Here is a 16,994-nt window from a genome sequence, read left to right as displayed (position 1 = left end):
CTGGGCATTTGGGGGCGGCTTTTTTTGCCGCCCCCTGAAAAATGCCGCCCAAGGCAAATGCCTTGTTTGCCTCGCGGCAAATACACCCCTGGGTCCATGCTCTAATGCATGTGAGTAAGATACCTACCTTTTCGTATATGCACTACCACTTTGATATACATATTGCACTACTGGATATTCCAATTTTTGTCTTCACATATTCGAGACACAGATAAAGTCTACCACCACTGTAGCTGAAAATATATCCAGTGACGGGGATTGTACCGTCTACGCCCTAAACAGTAGAGCTCTTTGTAGCTCTATAAATTGTGAGTGAGTTTTTGCTATAGCACTCTACTTCACTGTGTTAAAGACATACTGCACTATTATTGTCTCTCTTTTTTCTTTTTCTTTGAGATACCATGCACTGTATAACAGCCAAAGACTTCATAGACTTTTAACAAAAGTATGTGCATATGATTTATATTTGACTTCACTTTTGTACATTACTTTGTTCTAAGGTATCTTTTTTTTGTATTTGTCTTCTGTCTCTATTCCTACAAGGTTTTGGGGAATCCTTGTAAGATTTACCGCTGCCTTAAAGTATATAGTGAGCCCTGAATTTTTTTGTGTTTTTCTGTGTTTAATGAAGGCCAATCCAGTGGGTATCTAGTGTTTAATGCTCAATAAATGTGACCTGTCAATCACTGGTACATCAAAGGACAAGGAAAATGTTGATATGGTCTTAAGCTATTCAAAAATGGGCCACTTACTTGTAATAGACCCCAGTGTAACAATTGCCAGCCCTCCTCTGAATATGTATATTCAATAAACTCTTGTACAGAAGGTTTTTTTTTGGAAATGTATGGCCAGGTGATTTGTGTTTTCATTTTATTGTAGTTAGACCAGTTTGGTTCGTTGTGGTGGATGGTTAGTAAGCAGGAGATATAGATGATTGGTAAGTTAGGGATACATTTTCAAATTGCTCTAATTTGTGATGCCTAATAATGTTTTTAGGCAGCAGGTTGTGATATAATGGTGAGATCAAGGAGGCATACACGTTTGGTGACAAAATGTGATTTACATTTTTTTTTCATGCCTCTATTATTGTACTTTGAGCACTATAATTTTAAATAAATAAAAGGAGTGGGCGGGTAGGCCACCACAAATCAGACGTGGGAGCAGTAAAGACTGGATTTTGTTTTTTTGCATGTTGCTGAATTTGTCCCTTTCATTTCCAAATCGAGTAACAAACTTGAATTCATGGGGCATTGCTGTGCTGGGAGGGTGTAGAAGAGTACAGTTTGGATTATTTTCACCTGCACTGGCAGATACCGTAATTTGTACTCTAAATCCACAGTCATGATGTTTTAAAATGCAGAGAAAAAGCTATAACAGTACTTAATGATCCTCTAATTACTTTAATTACCGTACTTTAAAGGTGCGGCAGACCCAGGATCTCCCTAGCTGTTTCCCAATTTCTGCTCATGTCTCAATGCTCCTCCCATGCAATGATCTCATTACTTTATCTGTCCCAGGGATAGGCAACCTTTAAACTCTCTATATCCGTGTCTTCCATTATATATGTATGCGTGTGTGATGTTTCACAGATGTGCACATTCCAATGATATCTCAAAGGATATCTCAAAGATTCACCTACGCACGGATAAAGATCGACTTTTTTTTCTTCACATTAGAGAAATCTAAATCGTGTTGCCGCAAAACCTGTCATACAGAAATTATGTACATATAGATATTGATATAGACCTGGGAGTGAGACTATTGCCTAAGCTTTGGGTCATGGTGACATTAAAAATATGTTTGCTAAATGTAAACTAGTTAAAAATGTGAATATAGCCGAGCTAGAACATTTTCCAAGCTTCCTTTTTTAGGAATTCTTTATTTAACATCCTACAAGACAAACATCACGATATCAGAAAATGTTTGGCATGGCTTAGGATTTAAGGGGAGTCTTAGTTTAGAGGTTTCTACAGATGAAAGCTGACAATGAAAGCTCCCAGAAGATGTACAAATGAATGGACTCCAAATTTAGCTTCTCAGTGGTGAAATGTATTCATCCACGCAACAGGTGGACTTGGCAACGTTTCGGCAATTCCCAGTATGGCTTATGAGATAACCTCAGCATTGCTATGGAAAGAGATGAGATCACGATTGGAAGATCCTCTGTCTGGTTCGTTGAGAGCTTATTGCAGAAGCTGCACAGCCTGTGAATTTGCAGCAAATGACAGCACTTCCAATATATATTTTTTTACATTATTTAATTTATTGAGTTTGTGTACATTTTGATGTATTATCTCTATAATGCAAAAATAAATTTACAAAATTGGTCGACTTTAGCCAGAAGTGCCCTTTAACCTGTTGACTTGCCAGTATAATTTAGGGTTGCAGATTTCATATATTGCCCAGCAGTAACAGAAGGGACAGGGCATTGATGGCAGAGCTGGATTAAGGTTGCCCAGAGCCCTAGGCAGTGTGCGAGATTGGGGTCCCCACCTAGAGCTATGGGTGTGACGTGTCTGTAACAATCTGCGTGCATTTTATTCGTTTTTACTTCCCTGATCTCACTATTTTCTATGACTTTATCTCTCCACTAATTAACACTTTACCAAATTCCCCCACACCCATCAACCTGTCTTCATCATTTACTGTATAACCTCTCTGTATCTCCCCACTTATCTCTGTGCTCCACATCCCCTTTTTATTCTTTTTGCTCAGTCTCTATTTTCCCTTGTTACCTGTGCCCCACTACCCTGCCTGATGTGACTCCCTTCACTCGCCTTCACGCTGCAAGGCTCATCAGTCTTGGTTGGATCCCACTATCTGGCTGGGATGGGTGGCAGGTTGCGCCAGCTCGCCATGATGACTTGCTAGCTATTGAGTAAGAACAAAGTGCCACCTTTATGCGAGTTTAGATTCAACTGTTTCCTACCCTTTGTTCCTAATCTGGACTAGCTGTTGGCTTAGCTGGCTACTGGCCGGCCAGTCGGCCTAGTGGATGTGGGCCTTTTGCTGCCAAGTCCAGTCTAATCTATGGCCAGTACGTTCAGACTGGAGGCACGCATGAACATGGCAAAATGTTAAATTTAAAATTTAGGGCCAAAATAGGGGAATTTCTTACATTTTTCAAGTTTGGTTTGGTTTAGCATTTAAAATTTAATCCCTGATCATTTTCAATTTAGTAAATAACCGTATCATGTTAGAAGCCGTAGCATGTCATTGGCCCACCCACGTAGCCATAGAGATAGGTTGTTAAAGAGCCCCACACTCTGACATGCCTAGAAAGTGATATGTGTCCAGAAAAAAAAATCTTTTGCATTACACATGCATCGCAAACATATCAGGATAAAACAAATACCACCTCTTTTACTAAGCTAAACAAAAAAGCAATCTGAGATGTTGTGCATTTGTCAGCTTTAAGCAGGATGTAACATGTATAAATCTTTGCATGAGTACAAAACTGTGGCCAACATTTTTACATGTCCTGAGGTTAAACCCATCTATTCAGTACATGATATGTTTATATATCATAACTTGTTCTTGATACGTTGACTGAGGAAAGTTTACCCATTTCCTAAAAGAGGGCGCGAGCCGCGAGAGGATACTTAAAGCGGCACTGTCATGCCGAACTTACCTTTCCTCAATCTCTTCCTCTTCTCACCCTCTCTCGGGATCTGTTATTGATTTCTTCCATTCTTCTTTAGTTTTCTTTAAAACCATAAGACAAAGTAGGGACTCTTTGTCTTATGGGATTCCTCCGCTTGACCAGCTCTGACCAGCGGAGGAGCAAAGTGTGCTTCATTTCCGCTGGTCAGAGCAATTTTCCCATGATCCCTAGCTTTCCTCCCTGTTCCCACAATGCTTCCTGTCAGTATTGCCGAAAGTCCTGTCACTTAGACAGAACGCCGGCAAAACTGCCGAATTGCATCCTAACAGAATGAGCACTGTTTCTCCATTGGTGTTAGGATGCAATTCGGTACTTTGTTCGGATCGGAATTTCATTCAAATGAATGAAACTCCGATCCTATTCATTGCTGTGGCTGCATCTTGCAGCCGCTTAGTAGATAACTCCCTAATTCCCACGGTATCAGGGAGCTATCTACTAAAAGGCTGAAAGACCTAAACTGGTCTTTCAGCCAAATTTACTAACACCAAGTAAAAATGACTTGGTATTAGTAAATAATATGCCCCTACTCGCTATACCGCGAGTAGGGGCATGTCTAGTAAGCAGTGAGCAGCCTGTGGCTGCTCACTGTAGAAAAAAAAATAAAAAAATATTGACCCCCACCCCTAAATGACGGGTGGGGGCCGTTAAGTAAAATAAGGGAGGGAGACCTATTGACCCCCCCCCCCCCCCCGGCCCCCACCCCTGAGCGGTGGGTGGGGGCCATAAAGATAATGAGGGGGGGGGACCTACTGTCTTCCCCCCCCGGCCCCCACCCCTGGCCGGCGGGTGGGGGCCATAATAGTAATAGGGGGGGGGACCTACTGTCCTCCCCCCCCCGGCCCCCACCCCTGGGCGGCGGGTGGGGGCCATCATAGTAATAAGGGGGGGGGACCTACTGCCCCCCCCCCCGGCCCCCACCCCTGGGCGGCGGGTGGGGGCACTAAGTAAATCCCCCCCCCCCCATCAAGGTGACTAGGGGTGCCCAAGCCCCTAGTCACCCACCCCCCACCCAAATAAAAAATGCCCCTACCTACCCCCCTCACCCTAAAAAATAGTGAGGGGGGAATAAAATTGCTAACCTGTAAAGTAAAATTAAACTTACCATTCGACGTCTTCTTTTTTCTAAAATCTTCATTTTTCAGCCCCAAAAAAGGCCAAATAAAAAACCATCATAGCCGTCGAACTAAAAATAAAATAAAAAACCCGAGCGCAAAAAAAAAACCCGACGAAAAAGAAAAAACCCGAGCGCACAAAAAAATAATCCATCTTCACCCATGGAGGGCTCCGCGCAGACTGAGCTCCGCAGGGCGGGGCAAGGCTTATAAAGCCTTGCCCCGCCCTGCAATTAGCCTAAGAACACTCTGATTGGTGGGTTTAAGCCAATCAGAGTGCTCTTTGTCATTTTACAAGCGTGGGAAAGTTCTTTGGAATTTTCCCACGCTTGTAAAATGACACAGAGCACTGTGATTGGATGGCTTGAAATCCATCCAATCACAGTGCTCTGTGTCATTTTACAAGCGTGGGAAAGTTCCAAAGAACTTTCCCACGCTTGTAAAATGACACAGAGCACTGTGATTGGATGGATTTCAAGCCATCCAATCACAGTGCTCTGTGTCATTTTACAAGCGTGGGAAAGTTCCAAAGAACTTTCCCACGCTTGTAAAATGACAAAGAGCACTCTGATTGGCTTAAACCCACCAATCAGAGTGTTCTTAGGCTAATTGCAGGGCGGGGCAAGGCTTTATAAGCCTTGCCCAGCCCTGCGGAGCTCAGTCTGCGCGGAGCCCTCCATGGGTGAAGATGGATTATTTTTTTTGTGCGCTCGGGTTTTTTCTTTTTCGTCGGGTTTTTTTTTTGCGCTCGGGTTTTTTATTTTATTTTTAGTTCGACGGCTATGATGGTTTTTTATTTGGCCTTTTTTGGGGCTGAAAAATGAAGATTTTAGAAAAAAGAAGACGTCGAATGGTAAGTTTAATTTTACTTTACAGGTTAGCAATTTTATTCCCCCCTCACTATTTTTTAGGGTGAGGGGGGTAGGTAGGGGCATTTTTTATTTGGTTGGGGGGTGGGTGACTAGGGGCTTGGGCACCCCTAGTCACCTTGATGGGGGGGGGGGGGGGGGAATTTACTTAGTGCCCCCACCCGCCGCCCAGGGGTGGGGGCGGGGGGAGGACAGTAGGTCCCCCCCCATTATCGTTATGGCCCCCACCCGCCGCCCAGGGGTGGGGGCCGGGGGGGGGGGAGGACAGTAGATCCCCCCCCCCCCTTATTACTATTATGGCCCCCACCCGCCGGCCAGGGGTGGGGGCCGGGGGGGAGGACAGTAGGTCCCCCCCCCCCTTGTTACTGTTATGGCCCCCACCCGCCGCCCAGGGGTGGGGGCCGGGGGGGGGAGGACAGTAGGTCCCGTCCCCCCCCCCTATTACTATTATGGCCCCCACCCGCCGCCCAGGGGTGGGGGCCGGGGGGGGGGACAGTAGGTCCCCCCCCCCTATTACTATTATGGCCCCCACCCGCCGCCCAGGGGTGGGGGCCGGGGGGTGGAGGACAGTAGGTCCCCCCCCCCTTATTACTATTATGGCCCCCACCCGCCGCCCAGGGGTGGGGGCCGGGGGGTGGAGGACAGTAGGTCCCCCCCCCCTTATTACTATTATGGCCCCCACCCGCCGCCCAGGGGTGGGGGCCTGAGGGGAGGACAGTAGGTCCCCCCCCCCTTATTACTATTATGGCCCCCACCCGCCGCCCAGGGGTGGGGGCCTGAGGGGAGGACAGTAGGTCCCCCCTCATTCCCATTATGGCCCCCACCCGCCGTCCAGGGGTGGGGGCCGGAGGGGGAGGACAGTAGGCCCCCCGTCCCCCCCTTATTACCCTTTTTTTTTTTTTTTTTTTTTTTTTTTTACAGTGAGCAGCCACAGGCTGCTCACTGTTTAGTGGACATGCCCCTACTCGCGATATAGCGAGTAGGGGCATTGGGGAGATTTGAATCTCCCTTGTGCTATTATGGGGGTCATATTGACCCCCATAGAGTGAGGGGAGGACCTGGGGGGCTAATGAAGTGGTGGGGAGCACTGCTCCCTGCCGCTTCTGTCTTTACATAATGCAAGGAGGGAGCTGCACGCCGGTAGCTCCCTCCTTGTAATAAACCGAACGAACAAACTAACACTGATACACAGTGTTAGTTTGTTCGTCTGATTTTTTCTATTCATTCATTCGTCTGTCTGATGAATGAATGAATAGGTGAAATTCCCGTTCGCATGTCCAGGTGTTTCACTGGGCATGTGCGGGAATCTCACAGTCTGTGTAGTGTGGGTAGATGACGTGTCCCACAGGGACTTCACCTACCCACACAAAGATGGCGGCGCCCTGAATATAGATCGGGGCAGAAAATAAAGAATAAAAAATAGGTAATGTGGGGGGCATAGGGGCATTTGGGGATGACTAGGGGGTCGATTGGATGTAGTTGAGGCGGGAGGGGGGTTAAAAAAAAAAACGGAATTCGGCATGACAGTGCCGCTTTAACCATTTCCTGGATTATTTCAGATTGCTGCCCTGTCCAAAGACAACAAATATTTTATTCAAGTAATAAAGTGACAGTAAAATGAATAAAGGGGGTACTTCCCTCATTAAAGGAAAAGAGGAAGCGGAAGAATAACATTTAAAAAAATTACTTATATATATATATATTTTTTTTTTAATTCTTTATTTTTGGATGTGCTTAGTTACAACAGGGATAATATAATCAGCAGATATAAGTGATTACCAGATTAGACATATCAATTGCATAAGCAACCTTCGGCACTCCAGATGTTTTGGACTACACCTCCCATGATGCTTATCCAGTAGGTTTTGGCAGTTAATGGGTCACTACAGGCACCCAGACCACTTCATCTCAATTTTTCATAATCAGCTGCTTTAGCCTCAGTTTTGCATTTTATATTTAATTTTGTAGTTTAGTGAATAAGCCTGATTTTTTTTTTTTTATTGAATAGACCTCACCGAGTTATTTGCCTCACATCCCGGCAGCTTTTCTTTGTTTAGATACTAGCAGCTGAAAGAGTTAAAAGTTCCGAATATCTTGGGTGCCAGAGACCTTGTGCTTGGAGGCACCCGAAATGTAAAATCAGCTTAAACATTTTACAATTTACGCGGATGACTTTACATTCACAATTCTGCTTCATACTGTGAAGTTTAAAAGATACAATTATCTGGAGATCGCTTCAGCCACGCTACCTACACTCCAAACATGGCGTCCTGCACAGCTGGAGCACCTGACTTGCCCCCAAGATAATGAGAGCCACAACTCTTTACTGATATGCCAACAGCATAGCAGTAATGTCCACAACGAGCAAATATATAGAACGTATATTACCATTTGGCTAGCGCAATAGCCGAAACGTTATATTCGTGACACTCATTTTAGCCATGAATTGCATTTTTTTTTTTTTTTCAATTTGACAAATTTTATTTATTTTCAGGGTACAGATGGGGGTGTGGGGGAAAAACAATAAATCACATTGCCAACGTTTCCTACAAATGTTATGCATTTTAACGGTATAATTTATAAAAAAAAAATATAACCCAATACCTAAAAAATAAATAAAAGAAAATATAACCCAATAAATTATAACCTCAAAGAAATGGCGCATTAAACAGACAGAGTCTGCTTTTATTCATAAAGTGTTCAGCAGCACTACATAGAAACAAGGATTTCCCAGTTGATGGATAGATAGTCATGATAGATTAGATTTCTCTAATTTGTAAATACTTGGTCATTTGTACAGCTACAATATTAATTAAAGGTCACTATAAGCACAATAGCAACTCTCATTGTTGCATAGTTTATGTTGCAGAAAGCTTATACTGCAATGGTTTGCAAACATATTTTGCAGCTGGAAGACAGATCCAGGATCAATAATATAAAGAGTGTGGTTTCAGACAGACGTATTCCACAAATCAAAAAAACAGCTGTATTCAGTCAAGCAATGGGTTTGGCAAGAGCCGTTGATTTCAGACAAGATCATGTTTGGCTCAGTATAAAGCAAGAGCATCTGTTGTCAAACAAGGGTTTGGTTTGGTTCGGTTCACAGAACACTTGTACAAGGTGAGAGAGTGGAACAAAATGATCAGAGATGAGGCAGAACAGGACTGAGCAGAACCAGGTGGGCAGACACTAGGAAAACAGGTATAACGTAAAACAGGTACAGGGTGATACTGGAAATTAGCAGACACACTATTACCTGCAGACACGTGCGACGGGTTTGAGGAATTCAAAGCAGACTGGATCCGTGACACCGAGGCCAAATGTATCAGACAGTGATTTAACCCCTTAAGGACACATGACATGTGTGACATGTCATGATTCCCTTTTAATCCAGAAGTTTGGTCCTTAAGCGGCTCTGTCACTCTGCAGGTTTCGTTTTTAAATGAATCTATTTCCCCTTGCTTCTATTTTTGTGAAATTCCCCATAGTTTTTTAGTTAAACATAAGAAAAAGTAAGGACTACTTTATTTTTTCATGTAGACTGTGTTCTTTAGCAAATTTTGTCAATAGGCGGCTCTGTCAACACCCGCCCTCCCCCCATCCAAAATAATGAATATTCCATAAAGATAAAATCTTCATGAAATACTCACATTGACTGACTTGGAATTACACTGTAATTCTAACGCAGTCAGACGATATCGTAAGACAAAGTAGGAACTACTTGCCGTATCATCCTTTGATATCGCGCATGCGACGTGGGCTCCTGGTAGATAAGGCGATATCAGCTGATACCAACCGTGAATAAAGATAATAGGTTAAGAATGTTTCCATCCTGCATTCTTTTTCATGTGCTATAGTGCTTCAAAACCTTACTTATTCTGATCTTAATCAACCTTAAACGTAAACGTATTCATTTTTCTCCTATAGAACCTATAGCCTATACGTAGGGGTAGGCAACCTTTGGCACTCCAGATGTTGTGAACTACATCTCTGATAATGCTCTTAGAGCCATAAAGGTGGCAAAGCATCAAGGGAGTTGTAGTACACAACATCTGGAGTGCCAAAGGTTGCCTACCCCTACGTATAGGCTATAGGTTCTATAGGAGAAAAATGAATACGTTTACGGTTGCCTATCCCTGGCCTATAGTACGACACATCCTATACATCTCCTATACATCTCCTGTACACATCTGCCTGAAGTATCCATTAGCATATTGTATAGTCTTAGTCCTACCATACGCACTCCTGCTTTCTTTTTCACAGTGAGGAACGATGCGTAGAACAAATAAACAATTCTTTCATATTTGATATGTGGATATATAAGTGAATTCATTGACTTCTAGGATTCTTGGCCTTGGGTTGTTAAAAGTAAAGTAATAAAAAAAAAATTTAATACATTAATATTTCTATATGAAATAGCAAATATGTGTGAATATCTTGTGCTTAGTACCTTCCCAAGCTGAGAAATAAAACGGTTACTGTCTGATTCCAAATACATTACAAAAATTATTGTAGCACCAACTTTATGTGCCCAGGACATACTTGCACATGAGTGGAATATCACTGTATCCTTCCTGGTAAGATATTTTATAAATAATTAAATTTGCTATATGAATTCATCATTAATTTTATTAAAGTACATGCAATTTAAGCTAATTGTCCTCGACAATGCATTTCCATGACTTTTGCATGAGAAATGTGTCGGTTTTGATCACCACAACAGTGTAGCTAGCACTCTTTACTTTTTGAAGAACAGTGAACATAAAATTACTGCATGTAATGGCATAGATTTCACGGTCCTCAAATCCTCCTACAGCTCTGAGATGTAAGAGACTGGGCAAAAAGTGCAGAGTCAGCTTGCACAGTCCTCTGTTTAAGGTCTCAACCTCGTTGGGGTTGTTAGAAAAACCTAATAACTAACTTCCAGGAAAACTGCTCAAAGTCTCAACGGTTTGGAATTTCCCTGCGGTGACTTCCATGATTATAGAGAATTCAAAACCTATACCTCCCAACATTAGGAGAAATGACGATGGGACGGGTGGGTGTGGAGGGCTTCAATGGGGCGTCTCCAGTGTTGCAGTTTGAATCACTGGTGAGACCAATAATGATTTGGTCCGCCCAAGAATTGGGAATGTCTGCCCCGAAATCGGGACAGTCCCACTGAGAGCAGGACATTTGAGAGCCCTGATAAAATAAAAATTCTAAATATAAAAAGTAAATTAAAACATAGAAATAATGTACTTAGAAGGTTCACACCCTAGAGCAGCCATAGGGACCACCAATTATGCTGTGATGTCTTCCTGTTTTGTTACTGATTTGTACGCTAGTATGCTAGTATCTTCCTACAGCTGAATATATCACTGTATATAAAATGTGACAAATCGTACGAGAGAGGAGACTTATTAACGCATCCCTGTACACTTTACTCTGTGCTCTGTTTATTAATGTGTATTAATTTGTTTGCTATTTCTGAAATGTTAAAACTTTTTTTATTCACAGCTTTCTTACAGTGTTGTGTCCCTGTGCAATCACTTGAGTCGTTCCCTCAAGAAAAAAGGTTTGGATTCAGAAGACGTTAAGCTGGTAATAATTTACTTACGTGGGCAATAATATCTTACTTGTGATTTTACCATTATTTCCTTAATGATAGGTAGCGTCCCATGACTGGTTTAAAATGATTGGTATGAAAGGTATAAAATGGTTTGGATAACCTCATGCAAGGAAGTTGTATCCACTAAATTGGGAATTGACCAAGGAATTGTAAATTATAGACCAAAGTCAACCTAGCTGAGCTGAACAAAATAGTTGAATTGAACAATTATTTCCATTTTGCTTGTACTAAATTGACACTCCACTACCCAAATACAAAACATTAAAAAAAATCACTATTAGATATACCTCAAATTAAAACATGTATTCATTATTTTCATTGGGGCTATATAAAAAATAAAAATAGCAAAAGCTGCAGATATCTTGTCTGCAGCCTTTGCAAGCCCTCCCCTTGTAACCCCGCCCAGACTTTCTGTGGCTGTCCAATCACAGACTTCCCAATGCAGTTCAATGAGAAGTCTTTGCAAGGCAGATGTTGGCTCCACTGAACTAACCAAACCAGTAAGCAACAGGACTGGTTGTTCGATTGACAGCTGTGGGGAGGGAGGGGGGACAAGGTTAATTTGTAAATGTTGTAATTTCTACTGAAATCTACATTCATTTTTTTTGTAAAATGGAAAAAAGTTACCAACGTACCACTAGTTATAGCAAGGCTGTTTGAGGTTACATTTTGCAATTTGATTTTTCAATTAATTTCAACTTTATGTTCTCAGTATTGATCTGGTCAGACCTTTTGCAAAAGTCACTGCTTGAATAGAGCACAAAACATTTTCTTTCTGATAATTATCTGCCTGCGCTGGCTCTGTACATCCAAACTTTTAATTATGTGACTCATTTCTTATCCCTGTGCCATTAGACGTCCAACAGAATTAACAAAAAAAAAAAAAATCAAGAAAAAGCTTTTTGTAAAATTATAGCACAAGTTAAAAAACATTTTATTATCAGCTAATTAGTATATTTTGAACTCCCACAGAACGTCTGTTCTGTCCTTATTAGTTGTGTGTAGTGTAAACTAATCTTAGTAGCTTCCCAAGACTTTTCTGACTTAACTTAAAGCCAACTGAATTACAAGTCAAACCGGTTTTATTATATCTACCTTAGAGTTACAGTAACTGGAGAGATCTACTTGTTTGTTATCTCAAGGAAAAAGATAAAGATCACATTTCCAATCATATCTACCCACTGTTCTAAGAAACACAGCAAAAAAAGAGAAGTCCTGCGCTCACTCCCATCACTACTGGGTCGGCAGCATGGACTACAGTACACATCAGCCCCAAGATATAGTAAAAAACAAAGAAAAGAAAAAGTTACCTGCGCTCTCTCCTTAATCCCTATGTATATTTAGACAAATGGAGGTCATATAGTTGCTCCAATGGCCATTGGAGGGAATGCCCGCCTGCCAACGTCAAGGCAGACCCCCCTAAGCGGGCCATAACACTGACCCTTCAGCCTGCTTCCTTGAGCTTCTCACAAAGATATCTCTAATGAGACAGAGAGGGGTATTTCCATATACACCCCTATATATTTATTAGCCCCTAATAGGGAACACATGGGATGGGCGGCAGCAGTAATGATTATTTCTCTTAATGTACACTTCCGCATAATGTATATTTTATATCATGTGACTTTTTTTCCTTAGGGTTAGAGGGACATGCCAATGCCAAAATAAATATTAATTCCTTTTTTTTTACTGTTTAGTAGATATACCCCTAATTAAAACATGCATGCTCTGAATTGTGCGGTTTTTTTTTTCTTCATTCGGGGTATATCTAAAATCAGCTTGCAAAAGGTTCAGATTTCTTAACGGAAGCCTTTATAAACCCTCCCCTTCTAACCCCGCCCAGACTTTATGTGGCTGTCCAATCACAGACTTCCCAATGCAGCTCAATGAGAAGTCTTTGCAAGGCAGGTGCTGTGGGCAATTGCTACTTCTGGAGTTTAGCTCCACTGAGCAAACTACACCAGGAAGTAACAGGACTGGTTGTCTGCTTGAAAGCCATGTTAAGCATAACCACATTTATTTATAAAGTGTCAATTTCTATTGAAATCTGCTTTTTTTTTGTAAAATGAAAAAAAAGAGGACACACTTTTAGCACATAGAATATTTCAGCAAGCTAAAGTACTTTGGGGGTTATGTAACTCGGACCTAATGTGATAGAGTTAAGATAAACAGGCTGCTTCGCTAAATTCCGTTGATGGTCAATTTACTGCAATTTGTATTTATTTATTTTTCCTCTTTCCATCCATTGGAAATCTTGCATTTTCCATAACATTTTAATTATTATGTTTGCACCTTAAGTATAGAGCTTAGCAAAATCCATAAATTTTTGTATAAAGCAGGAAAGAGTTAGGAATACATAAAAAAAAATAAAAAATGACTATCCATGTGTAAAGCACCTGAATTGTGTTACGTGCAGGGCCGCTGCTAGGATTTTTAGTTACACAGGTGAAGATGCATTTGGCGCCCTTACTCTCCTTTAAAAAAAAAATGCATCCTAACCTGTGTGTATTTCCTCCCAAGCCACAGCCATCATTTTTCAGTCACACAGTCAAAGTCATACAGGTACACTGTCATACAAACACAGAAATAACCATACAGAGACATACAGACACAGAGACATACATGCATACAGAGACATGAAGGCATATAAAGACATGCATACATACAGAGGCATACCGTCATACAGACACATACAGGCATACAGAAACATACATACAGAGATATACAGGCACATACATACATACATACAGAGACATACAGGCATACAGAAACATACAGGCATACATACATACAGGCATACAAAGACATGCATGCATACAGAGACATACCGCCATACAGACACATAAATATATACAGGCATACAGAAACATACATACAAAGACATACAGGCATACAGACCCATACAAACATACATACATACATACAGAGGCAAACCGTCATACAGACACATACATACATACAGAAACATGCATACAAAGACATACAAAGACACACAAACACATACATACATCCCTACATACAGAGACATAAAGGCACACAGTTACACACATGCATACAGAGACATATATACAGACATTCAGAGACAAACATACATATATGCATGCATACAGATAGATACATACATACATACATGGAGACAGAGACATACATGCATACATACATGCAGAGACATACATACATACATACATACAGAGACATATATACAGAGACATACATACATACAGAGACATACATAGACATACAGAGACATACATACATACAGAGATATTCATACATACATACATACAGAGACATACATACATACATACATACATACATACAGAGACAGACATACATACATACATACAGAGACATACATAATTTCATACTTATCAGTTTAATCTGATCCCTGGGGTGCCTGCCGCGCAGCCCAGCCCCATCACTGGGCGCCAGCCGTGCTGTGTGGTACACAGGGAGCAGAGATATGATGTCATTCATATCCCTGCCCCCCTCCACACAGGCAGTGCGCTCCCCTCCTTCCGGTCAGCCTGATGTTGCGTCCCCAGGGCTGGTGCGCCCTAAGGCGGCCGCCTGATGGTAGCGCCGGCCCTGGTTACGTGTGTTGGCATAGTGACTGCACTGAGCATGGCACTGCCATATGATGTAACTGAGCATTTCATCAACTGAGAAAAGGGATTGTAAATATGTTTTTTTTTTTTTTTTAATTGATGTAAGTCAAGCATGTCAAACTCATTAGTTAACACGGGCCAAATAAACAAGGTTTAAGTTTATGTGGGCCACAAAAAACAAACTTCAGTTTCCATAGAAACGCAGGTTTATTTAGAAAAGTACAGTGTAAAAAAAGTTGCTTTACTGACACTGAAAGTCCTCATTCTCGTAGGGCTTCAAAGTAAACAAAAGAGTGAATTTATCTTAAGGACATGTGCATTTGCATATAACCAATGTTTCAGTCCAACTACCTTGACATTTTAAGAAAAGTTTGGTAATGAAATTGAAATGGTGAATGTATGCTGTTGCACAGCTGTAAAAAACAAATTACATTATCTTGTTGATTTTGAACTTCTGTGAGTGTGTTCTTCACTTTGGCTGAGATCACCAAGTTCCATCGGAAAGCACTGGGAGGCTATTATGCATGTGTGGCAAAAAGCTGCATGGCCAATCAGAATCTCTATGGGGAGCGTTCATCGTCTATATGCAGACCCAATTTAATAAACTGCCCCTCCCTCCATTCTAATACACTGCACACAAATACAAAACATTACCCCCAAATCAAATACACTGCCCCCCTCCCTCCACTCTTACACACTGCCCCCTCCACCCAATCGAATACACTGCCCCCTCCCTCCACTCTAATACACTGTCCCCCTTTCAGCACTCTAATACACTGTCCCCTCCTTCCCCCAATTTAATACACTGCCCCTCTCTCCCAAATGAATACACTGCCCCCCTCCCACTACTCGAATGCACTACCCCACTCCCTATCCCCCCAAATTATTACACTGCCCTCCCCTGAATTTAACACACTGCCCCCCTACACACCACTATAATACACTGCCCACTACCTTCCCCCAATTAAATACACTGGCCCCTCCATCCCACAAAATAATACATTGACCCCTCTCTCCCCCAAATGAATACACTGCCTCCTCCCTCAATTGAATACACAGCCCCCCCGCCACAATTTAGCACACTACACAGGAAGGTTCCCCAAGCTCGTCTTCTCCTACCTGAAGAAGAGCCGTCTGTCCTCCATTTTCTGCCCTGCTCTTCTCTGCAAGCAGACCAGACGCTCCTCTGGCACTGCGAGCAGGTTAGAAGTGGGGAGTGGCTGGCCTGCTCCCGTAGGAGGGAAGACAGGAAATATCTTTCTTGTCTTACGGCTGGTTGTGGCCACAGGGCTGGCGGCCGCAAATATATTCATTGTGAGCCACAAGTTTGAGATGCTTGATGTAAGTCATTTGAGCTCCATAAGCCTTGGAATTTAATTTTAATGAGGTTATTATTTTATTGCAGAGGAATTGTGAAAGTGATGTAGAAGATGATACAGTGAAGAGGAAACCAAGTCTACCCAGAAGAAGGAGCAGCACATCCTAAATGATATTGATACTGAGCTTGGATGCCCAGGGTTGAAGGTCAAGGGATCTTCTGTGAAGGTCAAAGAGTGGCAGGAACCATAGTCACAGAGGGATGCTGTGCATTCTTGTACAACCTGTATTGCAGTAAAAATACTTTTACAATGTTGGATCCATATGTGAAATGGCATTTAACTGCCCCATTGTTCACTTTTTAATGTTTAAGTAATATTTGTAAACCAATTCAATTTGAAAAGTTCTCTTTATTAAACTTGTTTACATTGAATAGCGTAAAGCTTTGCATCTCGTACAGCACATATAATGGGTTTTCCCATTATAAACAAAATATTAACATAAAAATATGTTGTATTAGTTATAAGGGGGGGGGGGGAGGGGGCAGGGGGGTAGTTGTTGTTTCTTTTTTTTAACTGTTTTTTTTTTTTATTGTCGATGGCAAATGATGTCCTAATGGTATTTTATTCTTGTATCTTGGTGAAACTGTATGACAGTTTACAATTTTTAAAAAAAAAAATGTATATACGTTTCAAGTCTTTTAAGAGTTTTGGCTTGTTTGTTTGTTTTTGTATTTTATTCTCAGTGAGTGAAAAGTGTGTGAGTATAGCTAAATTATTTTATATCTGTATTGGCCAGGAAGTGGATTCTCAG

At 41.8% G+C, this 16,994-nt stretch overlaps 1 protein-coding gene across 1 annotated transcript in view; it reads left to right on the top strand.

Annotated features, from left to right (window-relative positions):
- The window catches only part of DAPK2 (death associated protein kinase 2), a 120,380-nt gene extending 103,923 nt beyond the window's left edge, over positions 1-16,457 (top strand). The window contains exons 11-12 of the mRNA XM_063449418.1: positions 11,145-11,228; positions 16,270-16,457. Of these exons, the coding sequence (XP_063305488.1) occupies positions 11,145-11,228; positions 16,270-16,350 (165 nt within the window). The 3' untranslated portion in view covers positions 16,351-16,457. The remainder of the gene's footprint in view (positions 1-11,144; positions 11,229-16,269) is intronic.
- The last annotated feature ends 537 nt before the right edge of the window (positions 16,458-16,994 follow it).

The sequence above is a fragment of the Pelobates fuscus genome, chromosome 3 (assembly GCF_036172605.1).
Source record: "Pelobates fuscus isolate aPelFus1 chromosome 3, aPelFus1.pri, whole genome shotgun sequence".
Classification (NCBI taxonomy): domain Eukaryota; kingdom Metazoa; phylum Chordata; class Amphibia; order Anura; family Pelobatidae; genus Pelobates; species Pelobates fuscus.
This window is presented reverse-complemented; position numbering and strand designations above follow the sequence as displayed.